Here is a 21,844-nt window from a genome sequence, read left to right on the forward strand (position 1 = left end):
GTCAAATAAATCTCGAATATTCGTAATGAAAATATGATAAAATAATGATAGTGATTAGGACGAACCCACTTTTAATGTGGACCACCTACCTAAGAGGTGGTGCCCTCACTTTTCCACCAAATTATGGTGCCTTGCTCCCTTCACTATGGCCTCACACTTTTAATACCCATTTCAAGTTTACAATTGTCCCTTAAACTTAAGGCTCTATATAAAAATAGACAAAGGAATAAATAAAAGCATTTTTTATTTAGTTTCTTGATATGTTCTTCACCTTGATGGCCCGGGCTTGGTATTTAATTTTGATTAGTAGGCGAACGCTCTCTATTAGTATAGGGACTAGAATGCAATTTTATTGATGTATTTATAATACTAGTTTAATTCTATTATGAAGAAATAAATCAAAACTCAAAATATGACGTTGTCCGAAATTTAAATATCGAACTCATTCTTTTCATTATGTCATTGCTATTCCACCATTGATTGTTGTATTTGAATTCAAATATTTACTCTTCAGATTATTTTACACAAAATCATTTGGTGAACCCTTTTGAGCAGTGTTGGGAGTTGGGACCAAATTCATTTTCGAACCTCTCATTCGATATCTAATTAGTGCTTTCGTAAAGCTATTTAACTTTCATATTTCGCATTTATTTCGTTCAAGATAAAGTGCTTTATGAAAATATATTTCAATTTTATTTAGATATGCATGTCTCTATTAATTGATATACTCCGTATGATAAATAATTGAATATTTGTGTTCTCGTTATTAATATTCTCCCAAATCCCACATTCTCAATTAATACGAATCAACTGAAATGCTACCAAGTCCAAAATTATTTGGCAACATTTTCAACCCATGGTGGATCGAAACCATACAAGAACATTCTTAGTAAACGCGACATGTAAAAATTAGTAACAAGTAAAATAAATTAACATAAACCTAACTATATTGGCACATGAAAATATTAAAATACAAGATTTATCACCCCTAAACTAAGCATCTAAATTTAAAAATTAAAAGGAAAATGGACCACCAAACACAACACGTCAAAATAATAGCAAAAGGCCCACCAAATTCAGAAGCCCATTAACACGGCCACGTCTAACGGAGCCCACCACCCTTACTTTTCCTCTGTTTAAACCTAGCCCAAGATCCGGGACCACCACGGCGGCCGCCACCCCCCGCCACCGGGGTCCACCACGTGGGCCCACTCCCCAACAAAATTTCTCCCAATCCAAGCTGCGAGCGTTGCCGCCCTCACACGTGCGCTCCTCTCCTCCTCCTCCACCACCGCCGCTGCCCTCAGCGAAGAGATTTTCGGTGAGATCTGCAGCTTAATTTCACGGAGTAGAAATTGGAGGAGATGGTGATTCCGAAATATGACCCAATTTCGTGAATTTTTATCGTGAATCTCCTATGAAATATCTCTCAGCATTTGAGACTTCTTTGCCGCGGCGGAGCTATTGCTCGAGCTCGGCGTATTATTAAGTTTGGGGGTGAAATCCGAGGCGGCGGATTGCATGATTTGCGCCGCCGAGGTTGAGGTTTGCATGGCGGAGACGAATGCGGAGATCGGCGCGGAAATGTTGACCACCGGCGTCATGTTCATCGCTGCGGCGCCGGGTTGGATGGCGACGACCTGCGTGGATTGATTCGGCGGAATGATGAGAAACGTCGGAGACTGCGAGTTCGACGTTGATGTAACCATGGGGATCGCCCAGACTGTGGGAATCGGTATCACTGGCATGAGTGGGGCTGAGACCGACGCGTTATTGCTCGAAATAATTGCGAAATTATTAGCATTCGTAATTGCGAAATTATTGGTAGCTGCGGAGGCGGAGGCGGTGGTCGCGGTGGAGGAATTCCGCGGCGAGCAGCTGAAGCTGTTCACGTCGATTAATTCGGCGGTAGACAGGCGCTTGCGTTTCCGATCGTCCGCGGCGGAGGTGGAAATGGAAACGGAAGCGGATGCGGATGCGGCGGCGGTGGTGGGGATTTTCAGCGTGCCGTTGACTGACGTGGCAATGGCGGGGACGGTTCCGGTGCCGGTGGCGGCGATTATGGCCGGCTCGGCCTGCTCGAGCAGCCAGCGGATGGTCTCGCCGTCGGACTTGTGGCCGAGCTCTCGCGTGAGCTGGAAGACTCTAGCGGCGCACGTCGCCGGAATACGGATTCTGCGGCCGCGCCCCTCGACTTTCGTGTGGCGGTCTTTCGTCGACGATCTCTTCGCCGGCAGCTGCAAAACCACCAGCGGCTTCTCCTCCGCCGTATCCGGCACCTCTTCCTTCATGAGCGCCATGCGGAGTGGCTGCGCCGAGGAGTTCAGATTATGGTAATCGCGGTCGGAATCGGGTTGATTTTCCTTGAAATCGCCTCGAAAATCTGGGTTTTGGATTGAAGCCATGGGATTTAATCAGAATTAGGTTAAAAGATTAGGGGGGAAATTTAATCAAATCTAGAGAGAAATGTGTGTAGAATTGAAAATGTGGTTTTCATAAACATGTGAAAAACTAGCGCAAGCAACCTATATATAGTCGTACTTGATTCAGTAAAAGCCGTTTTTCATATATAAATTTCATTTTTATTTCTATTGCATAATTTCAATTTGATGTAGAAATCTAACGGCTGTTAGCCAGATACATACATCATGATATTTTAATAATTTCATTGAATCAACAAATATTTCCTCCATGTATTTGGCTTCTTCCACCTGTTTGACCAAATCGTCACTTAAAAGTGCATTATGAATAAATTGTAATCATTCAAGAGTTTGTAAAGTAAAAAATAAAATATGTGCAAATTTCCACATTTAAGTATAGTTATAAAAGGTTTTTGTAACTGTTGTAATGTATTGGACTGACTACATTTATAAGATATTTTTTTCAATTACACTATCACGATTCACCTAGGAAAGTTATGTAAGTAAATATGTTGTTAAACTTTTTTAAGGTACTAAACACATCTAGTTAGTGATACTCCATTTCTCACTTTAATATATAAATATTTGATTTAATTCAATAACCATATAGGAGTACTATATTATCCCACTAACAAAAAAAAGAAAAAACCTCTATAGTAGTTAAGGAGTACTTATTTAGCCTAAATTGTAGGAGTAGTAAGTAATTAGTGAGATAGCACTATCTATTTCTCATCAATGACAATAGAGTTTCCCCTCCAAAAACAAGAAGAAAAATAGAATAAAGCTTTTATTTTTAATAGATATATTCAGCCCACATTTATCCAATGACTCCAATTTTAGTGACTCAAACCCTAAAATTTATTAGAAACGTATTACCAACTAAGCGATTCGTTGTAAAAAAAAGGCAAAACGACGGTTCTTTTCCGTGAACTTCAATATAGGTAAATATTACATGCGTCATCATGAGCCACGTAGGAATAATTTGACATGTAAAAATGACTATTTGAGCTGATGACTCGTTGTAGGAAAATTATACAACTCTCCAAATTTGATCTAATTAACTCTTTTTGAAGTTTACAAGAAAAATGAAAAATAGCCAAAATTGGTGATTTGAACCGCTACTGAATTAGTCTATCAACCCTAAAGTTAACCAACTTGTGCATGTCTAATAATACTAATGAATCCATATTTCATATTTGGGGTTTAGTGCAAGTCATGGCTAACTATTTTACAAAGGGGAAATTTAAAACGACATAGTACAATTCATAACTTTAATATTACAGACGTATAATTTCATAAAAGTGTATATTTTTATCTAAATTACTACCAGTATCATTATCCTAATTGTACTTTGTCGTACACAGTTTTACCTTCTACTAACATTTTTGTACTTATATCTTGCAGTATTCGTTACTTTTCTAATTTTCTGTTTTTGGGAATTGAATTACTTTGGATAGCTACTACTACTACTCATTTAACTTCATTTTTTTACTTCAATTTATTTTTAAAATTGATGGAGTTGCTCTTTACAATTCACGCTACTAAGTTCGGGAATAATCGATGGGTACCATTACGGAGTATGTTTTTACTATTTTAAAGTTGGGTATTTAGTTTGTAATGGACTTAAGTTGTTTTTAATTTTTATGAAGAATTAATGTGATTCACTCTAATAATCACATATTCTTATAATAGACTCGATACTGCATTCATAGCATTTTCATACTCCCTCCTCCGTCCATAAAAATAGGCCATATTTCATTTTCCGTCCGTCCCATGCAAATAGAGGGAGTATATTTTTGTGAAATAGGACATTTTTCATAGATATTCTCTCTGTCCGACAATAAAAGTCACACTTTGTCATTTTGGTCCGTCCCACAATAAGAGTCATACTTCATTTTTACCATAAATGATAAGTAGGTCTCACATTCCACTAACTCTCTTCACTCATATTTTATTATAAAATCAATATAAAAAGTGAGTCTCAAATTCCACTAATTTTTCCAATCCACTATTCGTTACATTTTTTAAAATCCATGCTTACATTAAGAGTGACTCCTATTGTGGAACGGAGTGAGTAGTTAATAGATTGGGTCACTTTTACCTATTAACACTTAATTGTATAAATCACAAACTGAATATATTTAATCCATTTATTAAAGTAGTCTCGTTATGTTAGTTTAATTGGTTCGATAATAAAATTTTCGTATATTCACATATTGAAATACCTCTAAATAATGAAGATTTAACAAATACAATATTCATAAGAGTGGCACCACACAGCACTAATAAGAAACAACCCAAAAAGAGTAAGAAGAAACAAAATTATAAAGAAGAGTACAAGTATTGAATTCAAGGGGTGGGGCCCCCCCAAAGAAGAGTGTGGGTTTGGGGCGCCGCTGTGGTGGTGGTGGACGCCAGCTCTAGGTGGTGGACCATGGTGGTGGTGGTGGTGGTGGCCCTATCTATATGTATATGTGTGTGTATTTTTACCATAGGTCCATAGATGTTAATATGTTTTATAGAGACTGGAGTAGTAACTTGGGCCCACATAGAATGGGCCCTTCCTTGCCCCTTGCCAACTTTTCTCTCCCTCGTGTGGTCCCCACATGGTTTGGTTTGGATAGGGACTCTACGTATTTCGGTGGACCCCACCTCTTGGGGGCCCTATGGTTTCTTAATTTATTACTGTGGGACTTTTTTTTCTTTTTTTTTTATTTTTTTGAAATGTTTGGACTACCTACGCATTGATATTACCGTACGAGATAATTTATTTTATACATTTATACCCGCTAAATTAATCAATTTCAGTAATTATTTTGAATAATGGACTTTGAGCAACTATCACTTGAATATTTAGGAGTACTTTTTAAAATAACTTTTGGTGCTTCAAAGCTAAGGATGGTCGTCATTTTCATTTTGGTTGATTGATTGATTTATTTCGAAATAGTCTTTTCCAATGCTAGATTTCTTCATATCCATTTTTTTAATCGTACTGTGTTCAACTTCATGTACCAAAATAAATTGATAGATTTACACAATTTCGGGTGATTTAGATATTACTCCACTAATTGATTAGTTGGAAACTCAGGATAATATATATATTTTTTAAATGATTGTATCGGGATTTATTTGATTATTAGTCATTTTAAAGATCTGATTTTAGTAAAAACACAAGACTATTTATTTCAATATTTGCAAAAGAAAAATTTTCAAAATCATTTTAGTAAATGAAACACAACACTAGTTTTTGTTAGGCGGCGTCCTTTTAACTGTAGGTTAACTCTCTTATTTAGTTTTTAAATTTTTTAGTTATATAATTTACACATTCCACCACGTATAGATTTGAGATTTTAGATTCCTTGATTAGAGGAAAAATATCTCATCAATTAGTTATCCACAATTGTGCGGATGTCCCGGCGGACATCCCCGTGGACATCCCAAAAACATCTCCTGTCACGTCATAAGGACTTCTCACTGCACAATGACGGACATGCCAAAGGACATCCCGACGAACTTTCCATAATAATAAAAATTCACAAATTCACCAAATTAAACAATTTACGGAATTAAAATTTCGCCACGATTACGGAATAAACATTTATAGAATTTTCGAAAAAAATATAAAATAATCGGGACGTCCGTGGGGTCAACGCAATGGCGGACGTCCCGGGAACACCGCGGAACTCTGGTGTCCGCAGCGGACGTCCGTATCCGCGTCGCCGCTGCGCAATGGCGGACGTCCCGCGCGGAACTCTGGCACGCCGGCCGGACGTCATCCGGGACGGGCGCCATTGTGGATGCTCTAAAGTAATTTCTTAGTTAATTTTCAATGTAATGCATAAATCTCAATTTTTCCTTAAGAGCATTGGCAACGAGTGGTGGAGGAAGGGACCAACCAGACCACGAAGAGAGAGGTCTGGCCAGGCCCGTGTGTTACCGGAGAAGGCGGACAGCTCCGGGCCACAACGGGCACTAGTGTGGAGGTGGGAGATGATCATCTAATATGGTAGCAATAATTAGTGGGCAAACATTGGTGTTTATACTATAGTAGGGGCCATAATAATAGCTTAAGGGTGCCAATTCTATTGGAGTAGGGTTGAACCCATTCAATTTCTCCCATTTTTACCACTTGTTTATCTCCTAATTATACCACCACTTTCTATAGGCCTTTTCTCTAAACTTTCTCCAACCTTTACCATAACTCAAATTTAAATTTATTTATAAGAAAAATGTTCTAGTTGCTGTGAGAGAGATCCCAAATAGCTATTTCATAGAAATGGAAGCATAAACTACAAATGCATTTCTGAGTTTGGTGACAAAAAAGGAGCAGAGAAAATGGATGTATATATCTAACACACATGAGATGACTATGTTCTCTCTAATTTATTATCATGATGAAATACTTGTTGAGTTACAACATGATTTGAGGTATTACTCTGCAGAAGCTTCACCATTAAAGAGGAGCTCGTAGAGGATTTCCATCACGAACCAGACATGTAGGTGTACCGCGTCTGGGCTCCAACGAGGAGTTCAATAAGTTTCTCTGCGTGTGGAAGGGAAGATTTGAGGGAGTTCAACCAAAAAATGGTGCTTATCAAATTCTAACATAACTACCAAACTTACCAGTTAGAAGCCCGACAATGGGGATGGGTTCTAGTAGCTTTTGAGCACCATCGAGTCTTTGCCTGAAGCAGGGAACAAACATTAGCATAAAATTCATCCTTTTTCGTGCAGTGTGGAGCGGGTGGGGGAGAAGGCAGAGAGTAAGAGGCCGAAACGACATGATATCTTGCAAGATAAACAACATAGCGTTACCGAGTATGCTTGGTGAAAAATGGATCTCTCATGAGGTATAGTGCCCACAACAATTTCCGCCTTTTTAACTGCAACTCGTGCAAGTGAGAAAAGCTTTTTAGGTTACATTTGGTCACAGAATCTCACTCATGCAAGCAGAAAGGAACTGAACATATAATATTTTGCAAAAGTAAAACAGAATGTTAAATTTTCAAGAAATTTGAAGGAAAGATAAAAACACATCATCAAACAATAAACAGTCTAACCTCATTCTTCTCATTGTTGGAGAGACGGAAACCATTGTTATTTTGCCACAATGTTGTGACAAATGAAATAACTCCACTTCCAACGAGGTCCACACCCAAAGAAGTAAGCCAAGGAAACCATGATCGCGCCCCATATTTTCTAACAAGCCATACGTATATGAGTGGCCTTAAGATATACATCACCTCACCCGTCAGAAATAAGCCCCCTGGCATACCCTTCTCAGACAAGAAAGTAAAGAGACTAGGCGTATCAGTCACTGGCGCTGTGAAGATGCAAGGGTGTGTTTAGGCGACATGTTACACATATACAAAGCAGAAACTTAGGCACAATAAAGTAGAAAAAAGGAAAATTACTTGAAGGCTCCATGACTTCCTGCTGGTGCTGAACCCTGCGTAACCACGTGGGTTCAGAAACTGTCCTGGCATTTTCACCAAATCTATTTAAGGCAGACAAAGCCCTTCCCTCAAGATTCCATGGAGTCTGTCCTTGATGATTTTTCAGAATGGAAGGAACCCCTTGTGGTCCAGGCTTTGATGATAGCGCATTTCTCTGCGAGTCAAGATCAGCAGACTCGCTCTGGTCGTTTATAGTCTCCCCACCATGCAAAAGCATTTTATACCCACTCTTTTGCAGAATTGCCAATCTAAGTAATACCCTGTAGTATATTTATCCACATAATTTATCTGAGTCACACAGTTTAAATAATTCTGCTGAAACTTAAGCACTTCAAAGTAAAATTTCTCTAATTAGGACAATTACTTGATTGCTTCTGTAATGGCCATGAAGCTCCATTTCTGCTCTTCACCATAAAACTGCTGTGCAGCAACTTCAACTAGAGTTTCCAAGTCCTTAAGTAAAGTTATGCAGAGTGAGAATGGGAAGGACGAAGGCTCTACATGCCTTGACTGTGTATGACTTGGAGCTGTCTCAACTATATGCTCATTGATGGTGGTTATAATGCCCAATATTGATGTAACTGCAGCAAAATTTTAAATATATGAGGGGACATATCCAATTACTAACAACCAAATGATAACATCAAGAAAAGAAGTGTTTGAGTATGACATCTGATATATAGAAATAGTGAAGTTCAGTAAACTCTCAACAATATTAGGTACTGCATAATACAGAGGTGCAATAGTTATTTACACAGTCATACATTTTCCTGGAATTTTCAGATTATTATTTACAAAAACAATAAAGAGCTCTAGTTCTTTTGTTGTATTGCCCTCTAACAATATATAATTCATTTCACACCGCTTCTATATTAAGAGAAATTTGCAATAAATTCACAATGATTGTGGAAAAGGAAACAATATTAAGAGACCTTTTCATGAAATGAAATACTGACAGTACCTTCTACTTCAAATTAATCTTTATTCTATTTTAAATTTTACACAATACTAAACCACAAACGATTTGGTACTTAATCTGTCTCAAATATGGTCCTAAAGTACTTCTACTTCAACTCTCCACGTTCAATCTGAAAATCATGGGTCCAACAGAGAGCAGTTGTATGGACATGAATTCAATCAAGAAATATATTGTAGATAGGATATTTAATCAAGAAATACATTCTAGGTGGGATATTTAATCAAGAAATGCCTTGTTAGTAATAGCTAATAAGAAGTCATAGTTACCAAAATTCTACAAAACCTGCTTCAGGTCCAATTTCTGAATCAGAGAACCGCTCCGGTAGAAGCCATGTTAATCCCTGAAAATAGCAGTTAAACAATCTGATAAGGGGACAGCAGGAGTATCTTGATATAACTCAACATCATTGAACTCCCACTCACAAATATGAAAAGGGGTGAAGAAAAAGGCAGAGAAAGATATCCAATTATCTGAACAAAAACTTGGGTTGCTCGTCTTGGTTAAATAGGAAAGAATACTAATAGCTTTCATCCCCCCCCCTCCAAAAAAAATCAGGGGTATTTCCCATTGATAAAGAGAATGGAATATCAAAACTGTTCATGTAACCATTTTTGTTACTAACCCACATTTTTCAGCCACGGACGGCCATATCCCCATCTTCAAACCCATCAATCAAGCACCCTCTTAGAAGCAATAAGAATTTGGGTTTTAACTGCAGATAAATGACACATGCCACAACCCACAAACGAAATGAAGTTTCAAGTACTAACATGCACATCATATCAAGGAAAAAGCGGAAATATAAGATTCTTTGAGCCCATACCTACGTTTCTGATGTGTTAATGCAACTTCAGTCCGCAGTGATAAGCATAAGTTATAACTGATGAATGATCATACTGACACATGTCATTCAACTTCAATAGATTCACCAATCACCACAATAAATGATTCAATCCAAAAATGTGGCAGTATGAGATGCAGAAGATGCAAGAATGGGTGAGCTAGATATCAAAATTTACTGGATATCAATTACTTATAGCAAACTATAAAGGTGGGACACACGAACGGTGCATTAAAAGTTGCTTAACAAACACCAATTTCGAAGGGCACAAGATTCTGCATAGAATTCAACTAAAAATTACTTCTATTCTACAGCCACCTAGATTCAAGTACTGTTGCAACTAGAAAACATCCATGAAACTTGTTTCAGTACTGTGCATCTCTAACAGCACAATAAGGGAGCAAAATATATATACAAATCCGGAAACTCCAAATGCTTCAAAACACATTTTGAGCTCTTTCAAATTCTTTCTCTGTTCCTTCTAGTCCCTAAAATCCAAATTAAACAAAAAGTGGGCTGAAAATGACAGAACACTACCGAAACAAAATCCAAAAAAGGAAACAAAATAGAAACACAAGTAGGAGTAATCATCAATCACAAAATAGAAAGAGAAAGGAGAAGTAAGTTTTGGAGGCTTACATTAGTTAAAGACTCAAGAGAATGCACGTAGTCTTTGTTCATCCGAACCCATCTCTTGTAAGCTTCCATGTGATTCAAAAATCCGAATCTTTGCCAGAACCCAAGTAGTTTCAGGATTATGCGAGCTAACTGCAGATATTCAGGAACCCTAACTCCAAAATCCACCGCTTAATTATAGTTGCCCGCAATTCTGAATGAATCCCAAGTGGGAAAACGGGGAAAGGAGGCAGCCCTTTTGGGGATATCGTTTTTTAGGGGTGCGTGAGAGTGAATATATGTGTGTGTAAGAGTGAGATTATCGGTGAAGATATACCATAGATGGAGGGAAGGGAACAGATATTTAACCGGCTACTATTTCATTTCCTTTTTGGAATTGAAATCAGAGGCTTTTTAAAAATTACTTGGGAAATCACCCGATTTCTCTTTATCAGAACTGGGAAATTCAGACATAATTCTTTTATTTATCACATTATTATTAGTATTAGAAAATTGTTTAATCATTATACTAATAAAAATATTTCAAAAGTGTTGCCAGTTACTCAGTTAGGGTATTTCACAAAATAATACTCCCTTCATCTATGATTTAAAAACTCATTTAATTCATTAAGAGTTTTATAAAAGAGTGATGTTAAATGGCCATAATGTGGCCGGCCATAAAGAGTTAATTTAGTCCATTTACATATATAAAAAAATTAGAATTACCGATATAAACTTATATGTGTGTGAATGGACTTGTGAGTTGATACTTATCTTTGAATTCCATTACGTAAAACACATTAATATCACGAATTAGTGTATACGTTGAGCAACAATCAAGAAATGACAGTAGTAATAAGTTGAGCAAAAACTACGAAAGAACAATACTAACATGTTGAGCAACATATAATGAAGATTATATAAAAGTAAAATCAAGTAGTATTAAACCATAAATTTGAAAAAAAATCAATTTTTTTTTGTTATTTAATTAATTTATGGCTGGCCATAATGTGGCCGCATAGCATTATTCTTTATAAAATAGTTTAACTTTATTAAGAAAAATGAGCGCAAACATTAGCATTTAGCGGAACCTTTTATAAGCTAGTACGTAATTGAATTTGTATGTAACGATTTAGTGGAGTTTGAATCTATTCACTATGAAAATAAGTTTGAATCTATTCACTATGAAAATAAGTAAAACTAGTCATTATTCCATGGACAAATGGAATAGGTAACATTTCTATTTATGAAAAAGAGTAAATTATCATTAATTGTATTGGATATCAATGTATGAGTCTATATATCCAATATATGTCACATGAATATTACTTTATAAATCCTAATATACAAATACGAGTCATATTACAAAATTAAAACTAAAAAGCAATACTTATTGAGACTACAGTAAAACGTGTTGATTAATGCAACATGTTTACAAATGTTACAAAATTGAATAAATTCAAAGACTATATAATGTCAGGTATCGGACAACAAAAATCAGGAAAACATAACTTTCAGATACTTTAAAATTTAAAATTTAAAATTTAAATTTAATAAAACATGATAATGACACCTCAAAGCTCATCTCTCTCTTCTCTTTAAGCCTTCTGTTTCCCCTTTTTGAGTCTATCCAGCTCTGCTTCTGCATTTTTGAGCTGCTCTCTCAGTGTAGATACTCTCTGCTCCACCTCCTCCAACGTGCCTCGAGTGATGGAAGGTTTATACGGGCATATAAAATTGTGAGAAAATTCTTTCAATGCTTCAATCCCACAAACCTGTTATGGAAAACTTTATTAATCGCGGTGATCAAACCTCAAGAAGAATCCTTGCAATCCCAGAACTCACTCCTTCGCGGAGTATATAACATTACATACATACCTCTTGAGGCAACAACGGCAGCTTAGTTATGTTGAAGTCATCGTATAGCATGTAAAACTGATTCAGGTATTTCTGCTGCATGCGCATTCTAGCTTTGAGCAACTTCGACTCAACAACTGAGAAGGAGAGTTCAACAACTATTTAGCAATGAAATGGATTTGGTAGGAAGAAAATATTGGGACGGAATTTACCTTCTTCGTCATAAATTACTTGGTTAATGATGATATTATGTGTATCAATCTCAAATTTAGTAAGCTCCTGCACAAGCCGTTCAGTTTCATAAAGAGAGAGGAATTCTGGAATGCAGACACAGATGAAAGTCGTCAAATCCTGCCAAAAGAGAAGGGCACAACATCAGGATATTTAGGGCAGTAAATGTAAATTAGCTGTCTGAGGCAACTATATACAAGAAATGTCTATCAAGAGCCATTTAAAATCATACTGGATCCTTAAACTGAGTGTTCACTTGTTCAATCACTTCTTTCAAGCCCTCAAGTTTTCCAAGGATGGCATCTTCATTGAATTCCTCACCGGCACCAAAGAGGTGAGTCATCTGCCAAGAAAAACCGAGAGCAGCTTATTTTCATGAATGAATTAACAAGACACATAGGAGACTATCAATTAAAAACTAAATTAATAAGCACCACAGCAGTTGAGAGAGAAAGGAGTGGCAAAAGTTGTCTTTGTAGACCTCAGGGTAACATAAACTATTTCATCCTAATGAGAATTATACGTGAAAATGGCAAAACTAAACTAACATTAACTACAAGATACACCAAAAAGAAAGTAAAGTTCTTAGTTTGGGGTCTAAAAGAACAGAAAACTGAACCATCAGTATTGATAATTAGTATGAACAAGTAGAAGCAAGCAGTTCATACTAATTTACTAAATTAGTATAAGTACTAGCAATCCTTCTTCTTACACAAAGTATCACCTCAGTCTGAAGCCTGTAATTGAATTTATTTTTCTAGATGAATTGAATACTGAATGTAAGAGAGAAATCATACTTGGCTCATTAAGCCACCAAATCTATTCTTTATGGTCATGATCTTGCTAAGTCCTTTCTCTAATGTTGAAGGAAACTGTAGCAAGCGTAGAGTGTGTCCGGTTGGAGCGGTATCGAATACTATGACAGAATAATCCATGGTTTGCACAAGCCTGAAGAATATTGAGATAATTAGTGATATACTCCTATTTTTCAGGAAGATCAATATAATACACGAATCCAAATGTTTGACCAAGGATTAACCCACAACAATTTTTATCTATCTAGGATAATCCTCAAAACTAAACGGCCCCAAATAGATAGGTTGTAAAACACATAATAAGTGAAGTTCGATGAGCGAAAGATATTTTGCCAAAGCCAATGAGAAAGTGAGACTTCAGACTTACTTTAGCATTTCCGCAAAACTCATTGCCTCATCGATTCCTGGGATAGAATTTGCTAGTTCTGATACGAATCCATCAGTTGCATCTGATCCAAGAGAGTCTTCATGTTCCACAGTAGGATCAATTTCCTGCAAGAGGAATCTCATTCAATGAAATCAAATTCGCAATGCATAACAACAATATGTGCAAACAATTTGAGAAAGAAGGGGATCATTTTGATGCTTCTATTAATTGTTGCCTTCTAAAGAATTATTAGCTGACAAGCACAATCAACACCTTCAATGATCGAGAGGATCCATAAAAAAACCCACAAACAATGAGCTGCAATATTACAACACCGTGTGTTGGGGAAAACAATGAAACTAGAAACATTGATCAACATCAATTAGATGATAAAACTGGAACTTCAACACGAACTAAATTAAATTCACATTATCGAATCAATCGCCAAAGAAACAATCAAATCAATGTTATTAATCGAAAATAGAAAAACATAATAATCTAAGAACACCTTAATTCGGGAGAAAGGAAAATCACAATTGGGTAAACTTCCACAACTCAATTAACATAGAAAATTTTGTGGGAGTAGTAAGGGAATAAAATTACCATAGCGTACAAGTTGGAGAAGCCATTAACAAGCGAGGGAGACTTGGTGAACTTCTGCTGGAAGGCATCGCTGAGGTTATGGGCGGGGTCGGTGGAGATGATGAGCACAGACTCCCGCACGGTCGCGAGCAAAATCGAGACGATAGAGCTGCACGTGGTTTTGCCGACGCCGCCTTTCCCGCCGACGAAAATCCACTTCAATGAATCCTGCTCCAGTACGTTCTTCACCGTCCCCTCCAGCAACTCTGCGTTGGACCCCATCGATCGATATCTGACAATTCAGTTGCAATTTGACTGCTATGCTTGTTCTTGAATTTATTTATTTTTTTCGCGTTTGGGGATTTTATACGAACAGGTGGAGTCCAATTCAAGGTCGGATTCTTTTCGTCTTCTTAACAACTTATGTTCCAAGTATCTCAACATTTATTTATTTGCGATTAAGCCCTAATTACAATAACAAAGGAGGTATGGAAAAAAGATAATGATTTTCAATTTCTTAATTATTTCAATAAACGGGATACTTATTATTTATATCTCATATATATATATATATAGAGCGTTATTCTCCTATTCATCCATTTCTTCTTAATATGAGCCGTTAGATATCATAATGAACAGTCCAGATGATCTGCATTATATATATACTGTATATATGTGTGGAATATTTATGTTAATTATAATATATTAATGTAACATCAGTACTCCCTCCGTCCACGAAAAATAGAATATTCTCTCTTACTTTTCTTTCTATCCACTTTAATTATTTATTATCATTTTTTCAAAACGAGAGATAAAAATAGAATAGCCCTATTTTCGTGGACGGAATGAGTATAAAATAAAATTTGTATACCAAAGCAGTTTAATATGAAAACGACATTTTATTAAATGCTAAGAAAAATTAAGGAGTACTCCCTAAATTGTATCGATTGCTTCCAATTACCGAACAAGTAGTTTAATCATTACTCTCATCTTGGTAGTATTAATTTGCAATTCAATTAAATTGGTGGCTCAAGTTTTACATTTAATAGAATTCACTCCACAAATTTGGTAGTTACATATCACATAAATCAAATAAGTCATAGGAGTATAAAATAACATAAGAAAACGATTAGAAAATTTGCATTTATGTATTGCATCAAATCTTCCGACTCAGTAGAGGGAGTTATAAGTGTAACAAGTAGCTACAATGGAGCAGATACATATCAACAATGAAGGCAGCAGAGTTGCATTCAATAGCTTATTCATGCCCCCGTACCCAGCCAGCGTGATCGCCCCATCCGCCACCACCCGAGCCAGAGTTCCCGCTTCCGTCGACAGCAGTCCCCCATTGTATGTCCCTCTCTTAAGCCGCGACGACATCACCCGTGATAGCAGTGAGAGGTTAACACCTAGCAGAGCAAGGGAAATTAACAAATTCAACAATTGACCATCCCTTGGCTTGAGGGGGCTTCAGCACCCCCGCCAAATGTTTTTACATAGGAGGTTCGTTGCTTACCTTCGAGAACTTCAGCAGCTACGAACGTGAGTAGAGCCGAGCAGACATACTGTGGAACGGAATACGGGATTATTACTTGGAAGCTGAAGACAATGCCGATGCACACCATGATCTCCGCTGCTAGTAAAACTTGCCTGTATTCGACGATAACATTTTAGGTGTATTTATGTAGCAAAAGAATGCGGAGTTATTTACCTTTCCTCAAACATGTTGCTGAGGTAGCTCCCAACGAGAACGTTCACCGGGAGGACGGTTAGTCCGAGGCAGGCGAGGAAAATAGCTACTTTTCCCGATGACCATATGAAGTAGTACGAGGTGATCACGCTCGATTCAGCCAGCAAAACCTCCATTGCATACTTGAGCATGAAGTATATTAGCAACTGTACCTGATCAGACACGAAGAGCGTGTTTTAGATGCACGATCTATGCGGAAATGCCAACAAGAAGAGGTGAACGGACCTTAACAGAAGGTGTAAGCAGTTTATATGCAGACACAATGGATGTCACAGGTTGATGGCTTTCCTCTGCTTCCTCATTGTTGTTGAATTCTTCATCATCATCGTCATTGTCTTCGTCGTTGTGGCTTTCGTTCTGCTTCTCTATCAACGGCTCGGATACAGAATTTTCTAAAGCAATGGTTTCCATCCCTACAACGCAAGATGCAACAGATCAACTTTAAATAGGAAGGTTTAAAGCCAAGTTGTCCAATTTAGATACCATTGCTCGTCTCCCTCCGCGTAGGAGGATTTAGCTTGTCGTCGTTGTAAGGCTCTCGAAATGAAATACACAGCCAGAGTAGATAGACTAGCCATGCCAGAGCCATTACCCAACCAGGCAGAGTATTTTCATTCAGTGTAATCCAGAAAATCGTACGATCGGTCTGGAACAAGGCGGCGAGAGCAGGGCCGCACGCCATTCCAAGAGCGCTGGCGCTAACAAAACCAGCAGAAGCCTTCATACGCATCTTTATAGGAACGCAGTCGCTGATGTAACGACGATTAACAGCCCTCGCTGACCCCAATCTGAAACCAGCAGTGTTGCAAACATTTAAATGGTATTCCAAATCATCATTCACATTTTGATTCGATTTTGAGTTCTCACCCGCAAAACACACGGCCGATAATAAGCACATGTATCGAGTTGAGGTCATAAGCAAGAGCGTATAAGGTGTTCCCGATGAACAGGACAATGCTGCTGAAGATGAGAGGTTTCAAATATGACTTATTCGACCAAGCACTGAAATATACTGATGAGAAAACCTGAGCAACGGCCATCGAACCTATGACAGCTCCACAAGTCGTCGCTGCAGCTCCAAGGCTCAACGAGTAGCTGTCTGCTGTCGGAACGATTATGTATGTATTCACCATGTACAAAAATGTATTCACCAAATTGAGAAGAAGTGACATGAAATGATATCGTTCGTCAACATCATTGTCTGCAGTCGTTGGCAGTTCCTCCTCTGGAATAAGCGCGTGTTTCCCTATATACTGAAGGAAATCTGTCGTATTTGATAAACGATCAACTGCAGCTTTGATAGACTCCATCGTAGGATCCTGCACAAGACAACAAGTAAGGAAACAGCTTCTAATCTTTACTAAGCACATTATCAATATGACAGAAGTCGCGATAGATATCAAAGGTAAAAACCGGGAGGGACAGAGCAGGTTGATCGTAGATCGAGACATAGGTCCCCTGGTGGTCCTTGAGATCTGCAAGGTGGCGAGATAAGGTACCAACGACAGCTGAGATTCCCTGTACGTAGTTCGGATATATATCAAATAAAAATGAAGTGATGCATTCACCACCTTAAAAATCCCTTATTCCGTTCGTCTTACCACGTGCTTAAACACCTGTTTAAGCTGAGAATACGGATGACTCGCCCGAGTCTTGACATAGTGATTAGTGAACTTATAACCGAACCTCTTATCAAACTTCTTCAATATCTTGCGAAGTCCAATGGCGTTCAGTTCTACAAAATGCAAGAGTTTTAGAAGCTCCTCCCCCACAACTCTATACGATTCCTGCAGTTCAGGTATCATTGCAGCATCATCGTGCTGAACTAGGGAGTCGTGCTGCTCTCCTAGAACGGATAGCCTGCTTGCCAGACGCCCCTCTTGTTCGAGTAAAAACAGGACGGTCTTTTCAATCTGCATTCATCCAAGGCAAGAAAATACACGCTTAAGATTTGATAATCGACCTTTTTCTTGTCAATAAAAATCGAACATGATACGACTTCTCCACCTGGCTATCAAGAACTCTCGAGAAATCCTTGAGGACATACTCGCGATTGTGTTCTGAAACCTCAATTTGCCGAGTATATTGATTCACCTTCTTCTTCATTAGCTTGTAGTTAATGTAGAAGCTGAGACATAGCACAATCGTGTTTACGAACACATCGAACATACGCTGATACATATATACTCTGTTTAAAGCTAATAAGATCATACACCTAAACCACATGTTGCATCCCTTCAAAGAAAAATCATGCCTCATGATAAATTTTCACCAACCAGCTCATTTTTCACCTAAAAATCAAGATCAAATTTCCACTAAACACAACAATGACACATATGCGTTTGATATCAACAACAGAAAATCAGACATTGAAACTAAATTCCAAAGAAGATATATTCCATTTGATCAAGAATGGAAAAAATACCTTTCCCACTCTTGAATTTGCAATTGTTTCAATTTTTTGCCGAATGCAACCATCCTTCATCCAGTTATCAAAACACCTGCAGCTAAATCAAATTTCTAATCTTACCATCACATCTCAAGCCAAGAACACATACCACAAGAATGAAAAATAAAAATGCAATCTTGATTTTTTTTTCATGGCCCTAAATTGGAGTATAAGTATTTCCTCTGCGCTCAATAATATTACGAGTACTATATTAATCTTTTTGGGGTTACGTACATTAAATATGAATAAATTCTTCCCAAAATTGAAGATTCTACATTTGCATGAAATCAAGAAAACCCATAAACAAGATCATGTTTTTATCATTCTCACCTCCAAAAATCTGATGACAGGGACAGAGTGTAGCAGAATCAAACTTCAATGGCGTTGGGTCCCAGAAAATTAGTTTCTACTCCCAAAGAAAAAACAGAGACTAACAAAAAATACTCAGAGTGTAGTGTGTGACTATGTAACTGCAAATGATCAATGGCGTCGCCACGTGTGTTATATACCCTACTAAATATATGGACTATCAAATCTACGATTCCATCTATCTAGTGATTTTTACTAAATAAATGTGCTCACATAATTAAGAGAAGGACTATTTATCATATATAGATAAAAAGTTATATATAATTGTTTTTTTAACTCGAGTTTCTCGAAGCTTTCAGTTCAATTAATTTAGTTACTTTACGGATTATTTATTATTGAGTGGGGTTGATTAAATAAGCGGTCAATTTTTTTTATAAGCTGGTTAAAGGGACGTGATTCGTTGCTAACTTTTCTTAAGCTGTTAACTTGCTAACTTATCAATACAATATATTAAAAATATCAACTGTAAGCATAAACTTAAGTTGATATTTTAATACATTATGTTGACATTGATATTTAAATGTCGACACAATTTATTAAAATATCAACACAAACATGTGTTGACATTTTAACGTGATCGTGTTAACATTTTAATGTGATCGTGTTGACATTTTTAATACGCTATATTGATGAGTTAACAAGTTAGCAATTTAAGAAAAGTTAGCATTTTAGCGCCCCCAGTGGTTGCATTAGATAAATGTATTGACATTGTATCATAAATTTTTTATTAGTCTCAACTTAGAAGTCACAATTTATTATTTTGGTATATCTTACCTAAAAGTTACTACTACATTCTATTTTATTTTTACTTTTTTCAAAATGAGAGCCGGGAATTGTGTGATGATCAGTTACATTTTAACGTACTTTTAATAAATAAATTTCATATTATATTATTTATATTCATGACTAAGAAAATAAGGCAGACACAAAATTTGTTTTCGATAAAACTGTATAATATATTTCGTATTTGATATGTTGAAAGAAGAATTTTCCTATAATTTGTTTTTATGACTTTGATATACTATGAACTACACAAAGATATTAAATATTTAATAATTTTATAATAATATTTTTTTATAAGAGTTTAAGCCTATCATGTGGCTCTGATGTGTATCCACCATTAACTACAAAAATTAATATAGTATTATATAAAAATAAGTTGTATATTAATTATTTTTCGTACAAGCTAATGAAAATTGAAAAGTGAGTCAATTAAAATAAGCAAAAAAATATAAGGACCTCATATTTGCATTTAGTTTATGAAAATACTAACAAAATATTGTTATACACATACATCAATCCAAAATTTTAAATGGGAGAGGGAAAAGGGCAAAAAGACAGAATTGACATAGTTGAAAGATGCATCAAGAAAGCTCTTCCAACTTACATCATGCACCTTTTCATCAATGTATGGCTACTTTTGCTTCAACCACTTATAATTAGGTGGGTTTTTTTCGGATAAATTTCCTATACACGTTCTCAAAATAATTACTCAATTCTCAAATTGGAATATTTGGATTCTTCTAAGGCCAGTAGTAAAAATAAATAAATAATAGTAGTAGTATATGAATTTTGAGACAGTCGTGATTAGCATATGGTATCAACGTGGCATTACCTAATTGCATATGTGTTTTAGTATTTCCGATTTCCAAGAATTTTGTTTGGATCTAACAAAACTATCACCATTTAATTAATTAATAATTAAAGATTATACCCAAATATCTTAACTACTTATCACTTGTCCGATCAAATTTCTTTTAATTTAACCACTAATTTCGTTAAAAAACAAACATGCCTTAACACCGACGGAAACACTATCTTATTGGATGCAAATACAGCCAATTCTATCAAAATAAATCTATTGGTGAAATTCGAATTAGAAAATATATTTTATTACTTCATTAATTATTTATAAGTTTCTAAATTTTAGTATACATTTCAAAAAATAAGTTCAAATCTATCAAAATCAAGGGGAAGCCATTGTCTCCAATTTTATGGACTTTACTTAATGCAAAATAAAAGAATCACTGATGAATAAAAACTGGACTCATTAACTGATTAATGCAGATAATTGATTAAGGATAATGACTTGCATTAAAAAGAACTCACTTTCTGTGGTGATCGAAGTTCTTCAAGAACAAACCAGATCGGTTAGCTATTGAGTGCGAATTTTACTCGTTCATGGCCGACGGCTTTTAATAAATGGTTTAGCTTTAACAAATTGATTATTCTATGAAACTATGACACGTGTGGTATTAATACAGTGTTGATTACAATTATATTACCAATATCAATGGATTTATCAAGATTCTCTTTTGTCCAACGGCGGGATTCATGTGGGACCGATACTATCTGTTCATGAGTGTCAAAAAACTTCATTAAATCCGACTTTTGAAATAATTGTCGATTTCACATTGCAATAACTTTGACCCAACTTTTGGGGTTGATAAAACGATTAGAGGTTGAATCGATGAGGACGACAGAGTTGGCCGATGCGGCAGCATGGGTGATAGCGGTGACTGGAGGCACCACAAGAAAGTAATTATTAGAGCATCTATTATAAGGTCGACACTTCTAATACTCCCGCCACTTTTTTTGTCCACAGCCACTCTGTATTTGTCCGCGCTCACAAAGAAAAGTGTCTGCAGCAATAGTGGACACTTTTTTAGCCACTTTTCACTTTAATTTTTTTTATATTTAAATTCAATTATAATTAAAATTATCGAACTACACATAATTACAAAAAACGGCTATAATTAAATAAATTAAAATTGAACACTAAATTTTCGTCGTATTAAAGTAATGGAAAAATTATATAACGAAAATTTAATCTATAGAAAATCACACATGTTCTTCACGCTGCGCCCCCTCCCCTACGTGCCCATACCTCTTCAATCAAATCCGTCTGGAGTGTGGCATGTGTTGTGCTTCTGCGCATATCAGTGAAACGTTGGAGCAAATATTCATTACTACGTGGTACACTCATCTGTATCGGCACAGAGGCAACACCGTGACTTGAACTTGCACCATCTTCCAGTGCCCGGTGCTCTGCAGCAAATCCTTCATCTTCTATTATCATATTGTGCAATATGATACATGTTAACATAATATTC

At 36.5% G+C, this 21,844-nt stretch overlaps 4 protein-coding genes across 9 annotated transcripts; 1 reads left to right on the forward strand and 3 right to left on the reverse strand.

Annotated features, from left to right (window-relative positions):
* The first annotated feature begins 795 nt into the window (after positions 1-795).
* Positions 796-2,507, forward strand: LOC121794449. The gene has a single exon (XM_042192615.1). It carries the CDS (start codon positions 1,663-1,665, stop codon positions 2,335-2,337), a length of 675 nt encoding a protein of 224 aa, XP_042048549.1. The 5' UTR covers positions 796-1,662; the 3' UTR covers positions 2,338-2,507.
* Positions 2,508-6,671: 4,164 nt separating this feature from the next.
* LOC121809513 (peroxisome biogenesis protein 16-like) lies at positions 6,672-10,736 on the reverse strand. 4 transcript variants are annotated; one of them, XM_042210200.1, is made up of 10 exons: positions 10,336-10,736; positions 9,679-9,735; positions 9,478-9,567; positions 9,138-9,195; positions 8,241-8,457; positions 7,835-8,136; positions 7,481-7,743; positions 7,236-7,303; positions 7,044-7,105; positions 6,672-6,963 (listed from the first exon to the last, which is right to left on the reverse strand). In XM_042210200.1, exons 3-10 carry the CDS (start codon positions 9,481-9,483, stop codon positions 6,902-6,904), a joined length of 1,038 nt encoding a protein of 345 aa, XP_042066134.1. In that variant the 5' UTR covers positions 9,484-9,567; positions 9,679-9,735; positions 10,336-10,736; the 3' UTR covers positions 6,672-6,901. The 4 variants fall into 4 exon arrangements, with proteins under 4 accessions (XP_042066134.1, XP_042066143.1, XP_042066125.1 ...); XM_042210209.1 differs by lacking the exon at positions 10,336-10,736 and having other exon boundaries at positions 9,679-9,738; XM_042210191.1 differs by lacking the exons at positions 9,478-9,567; positions 9,679-9,735 and having other exon boundaries at positions 10,336-10,735.
* Positions 10,737-11,612: 876 nt separating this feature from the next.
* LOC121794456 (ATPase GET3A-like) lies at positions 11,613-14,590 on the reverse strand. Its single transcript, XM_042192627.1, has 7 exons — positions 14,185-14,590; positions 13,582-13,706; positions 13,197-13,347; positions 12,632-12,742; positions 12,381-12,519; positions 12,190-12,305; positions 11,613-12,086 (listed from the first exon to the last, which is right to left on the reverse strand). The coding sequence occupies exons 1-7, from the start codon at positions 14,443-14,445 to the stop codon at positions 11,910-11,912; spliced, it is 1,080 nt and encodes a 359-aa protein (XP_042048561.1). The 5' UTR covers positions 14,446-14,590; the 3' UTR covers positions 11,613-11,909.
* A 743-nt stretch (positions 14,591-15,333) lies between these two features.
* On the reverse strand, positions 15,334-18,827 carry LOC121794463 (SPX domain-containing membrane protein At4g22990-like). 3 transcript variants are annotated; one of them, XM_042192647.1, is made up of 11 exons: positions 18,693-18,827; positions 18,339-18,414; positions 17,921-18,041; positions 17,515-17,826; positions 17,327-17,431; positions 16,781-17,232; positions 16,397-16,701; positions 16,139-16,326; positions 15,875-16,065; positions 15,680-15,813; positions 15,334-15,572 (listed from the first exon to the last, which is right to left on the reverse strand). In XM_042192647.1, exons 2-11 carry the CDS (start codon positions 18,389-18,391, stop codon positions 15,334-15,336), a joined length of 2,100 nt encoding a protein of 699 aa, XP_042048581.1. In that variant the 5' UTR covers positions 18,392-18,414; positions 18,693-18,827. The 3 variants fall into 3 exon arrangements, with proteins under 3 accessions (XP_042048581.1, XP_042048587.1, XP_042048572.1); XM_042192653.1 differs by having other exon boundaries at positions 16,139-16,305; positions 18,339-18,420; XM_042192638.1 differs by having other exon boundaries at positions 18,339-18,420.
* Between the last annotated feature and the right edge of the window lie 3,017 nt (positions 18,828-21,844).

Source organism: Salvia splendens, chromosome 1 (assembly GCF_004379255.2).
Source record: "Salvia splendens isolate huo1 chromosome 1, SspV2, whole genome shotgun sequence".
NCBI classification, from domain to species: Eukaryota; Viridiplantae; Streptophyta; class Magnoliopsida; order Lamiales; family Lamiaceae; genus Salvia; species Salvia splendens.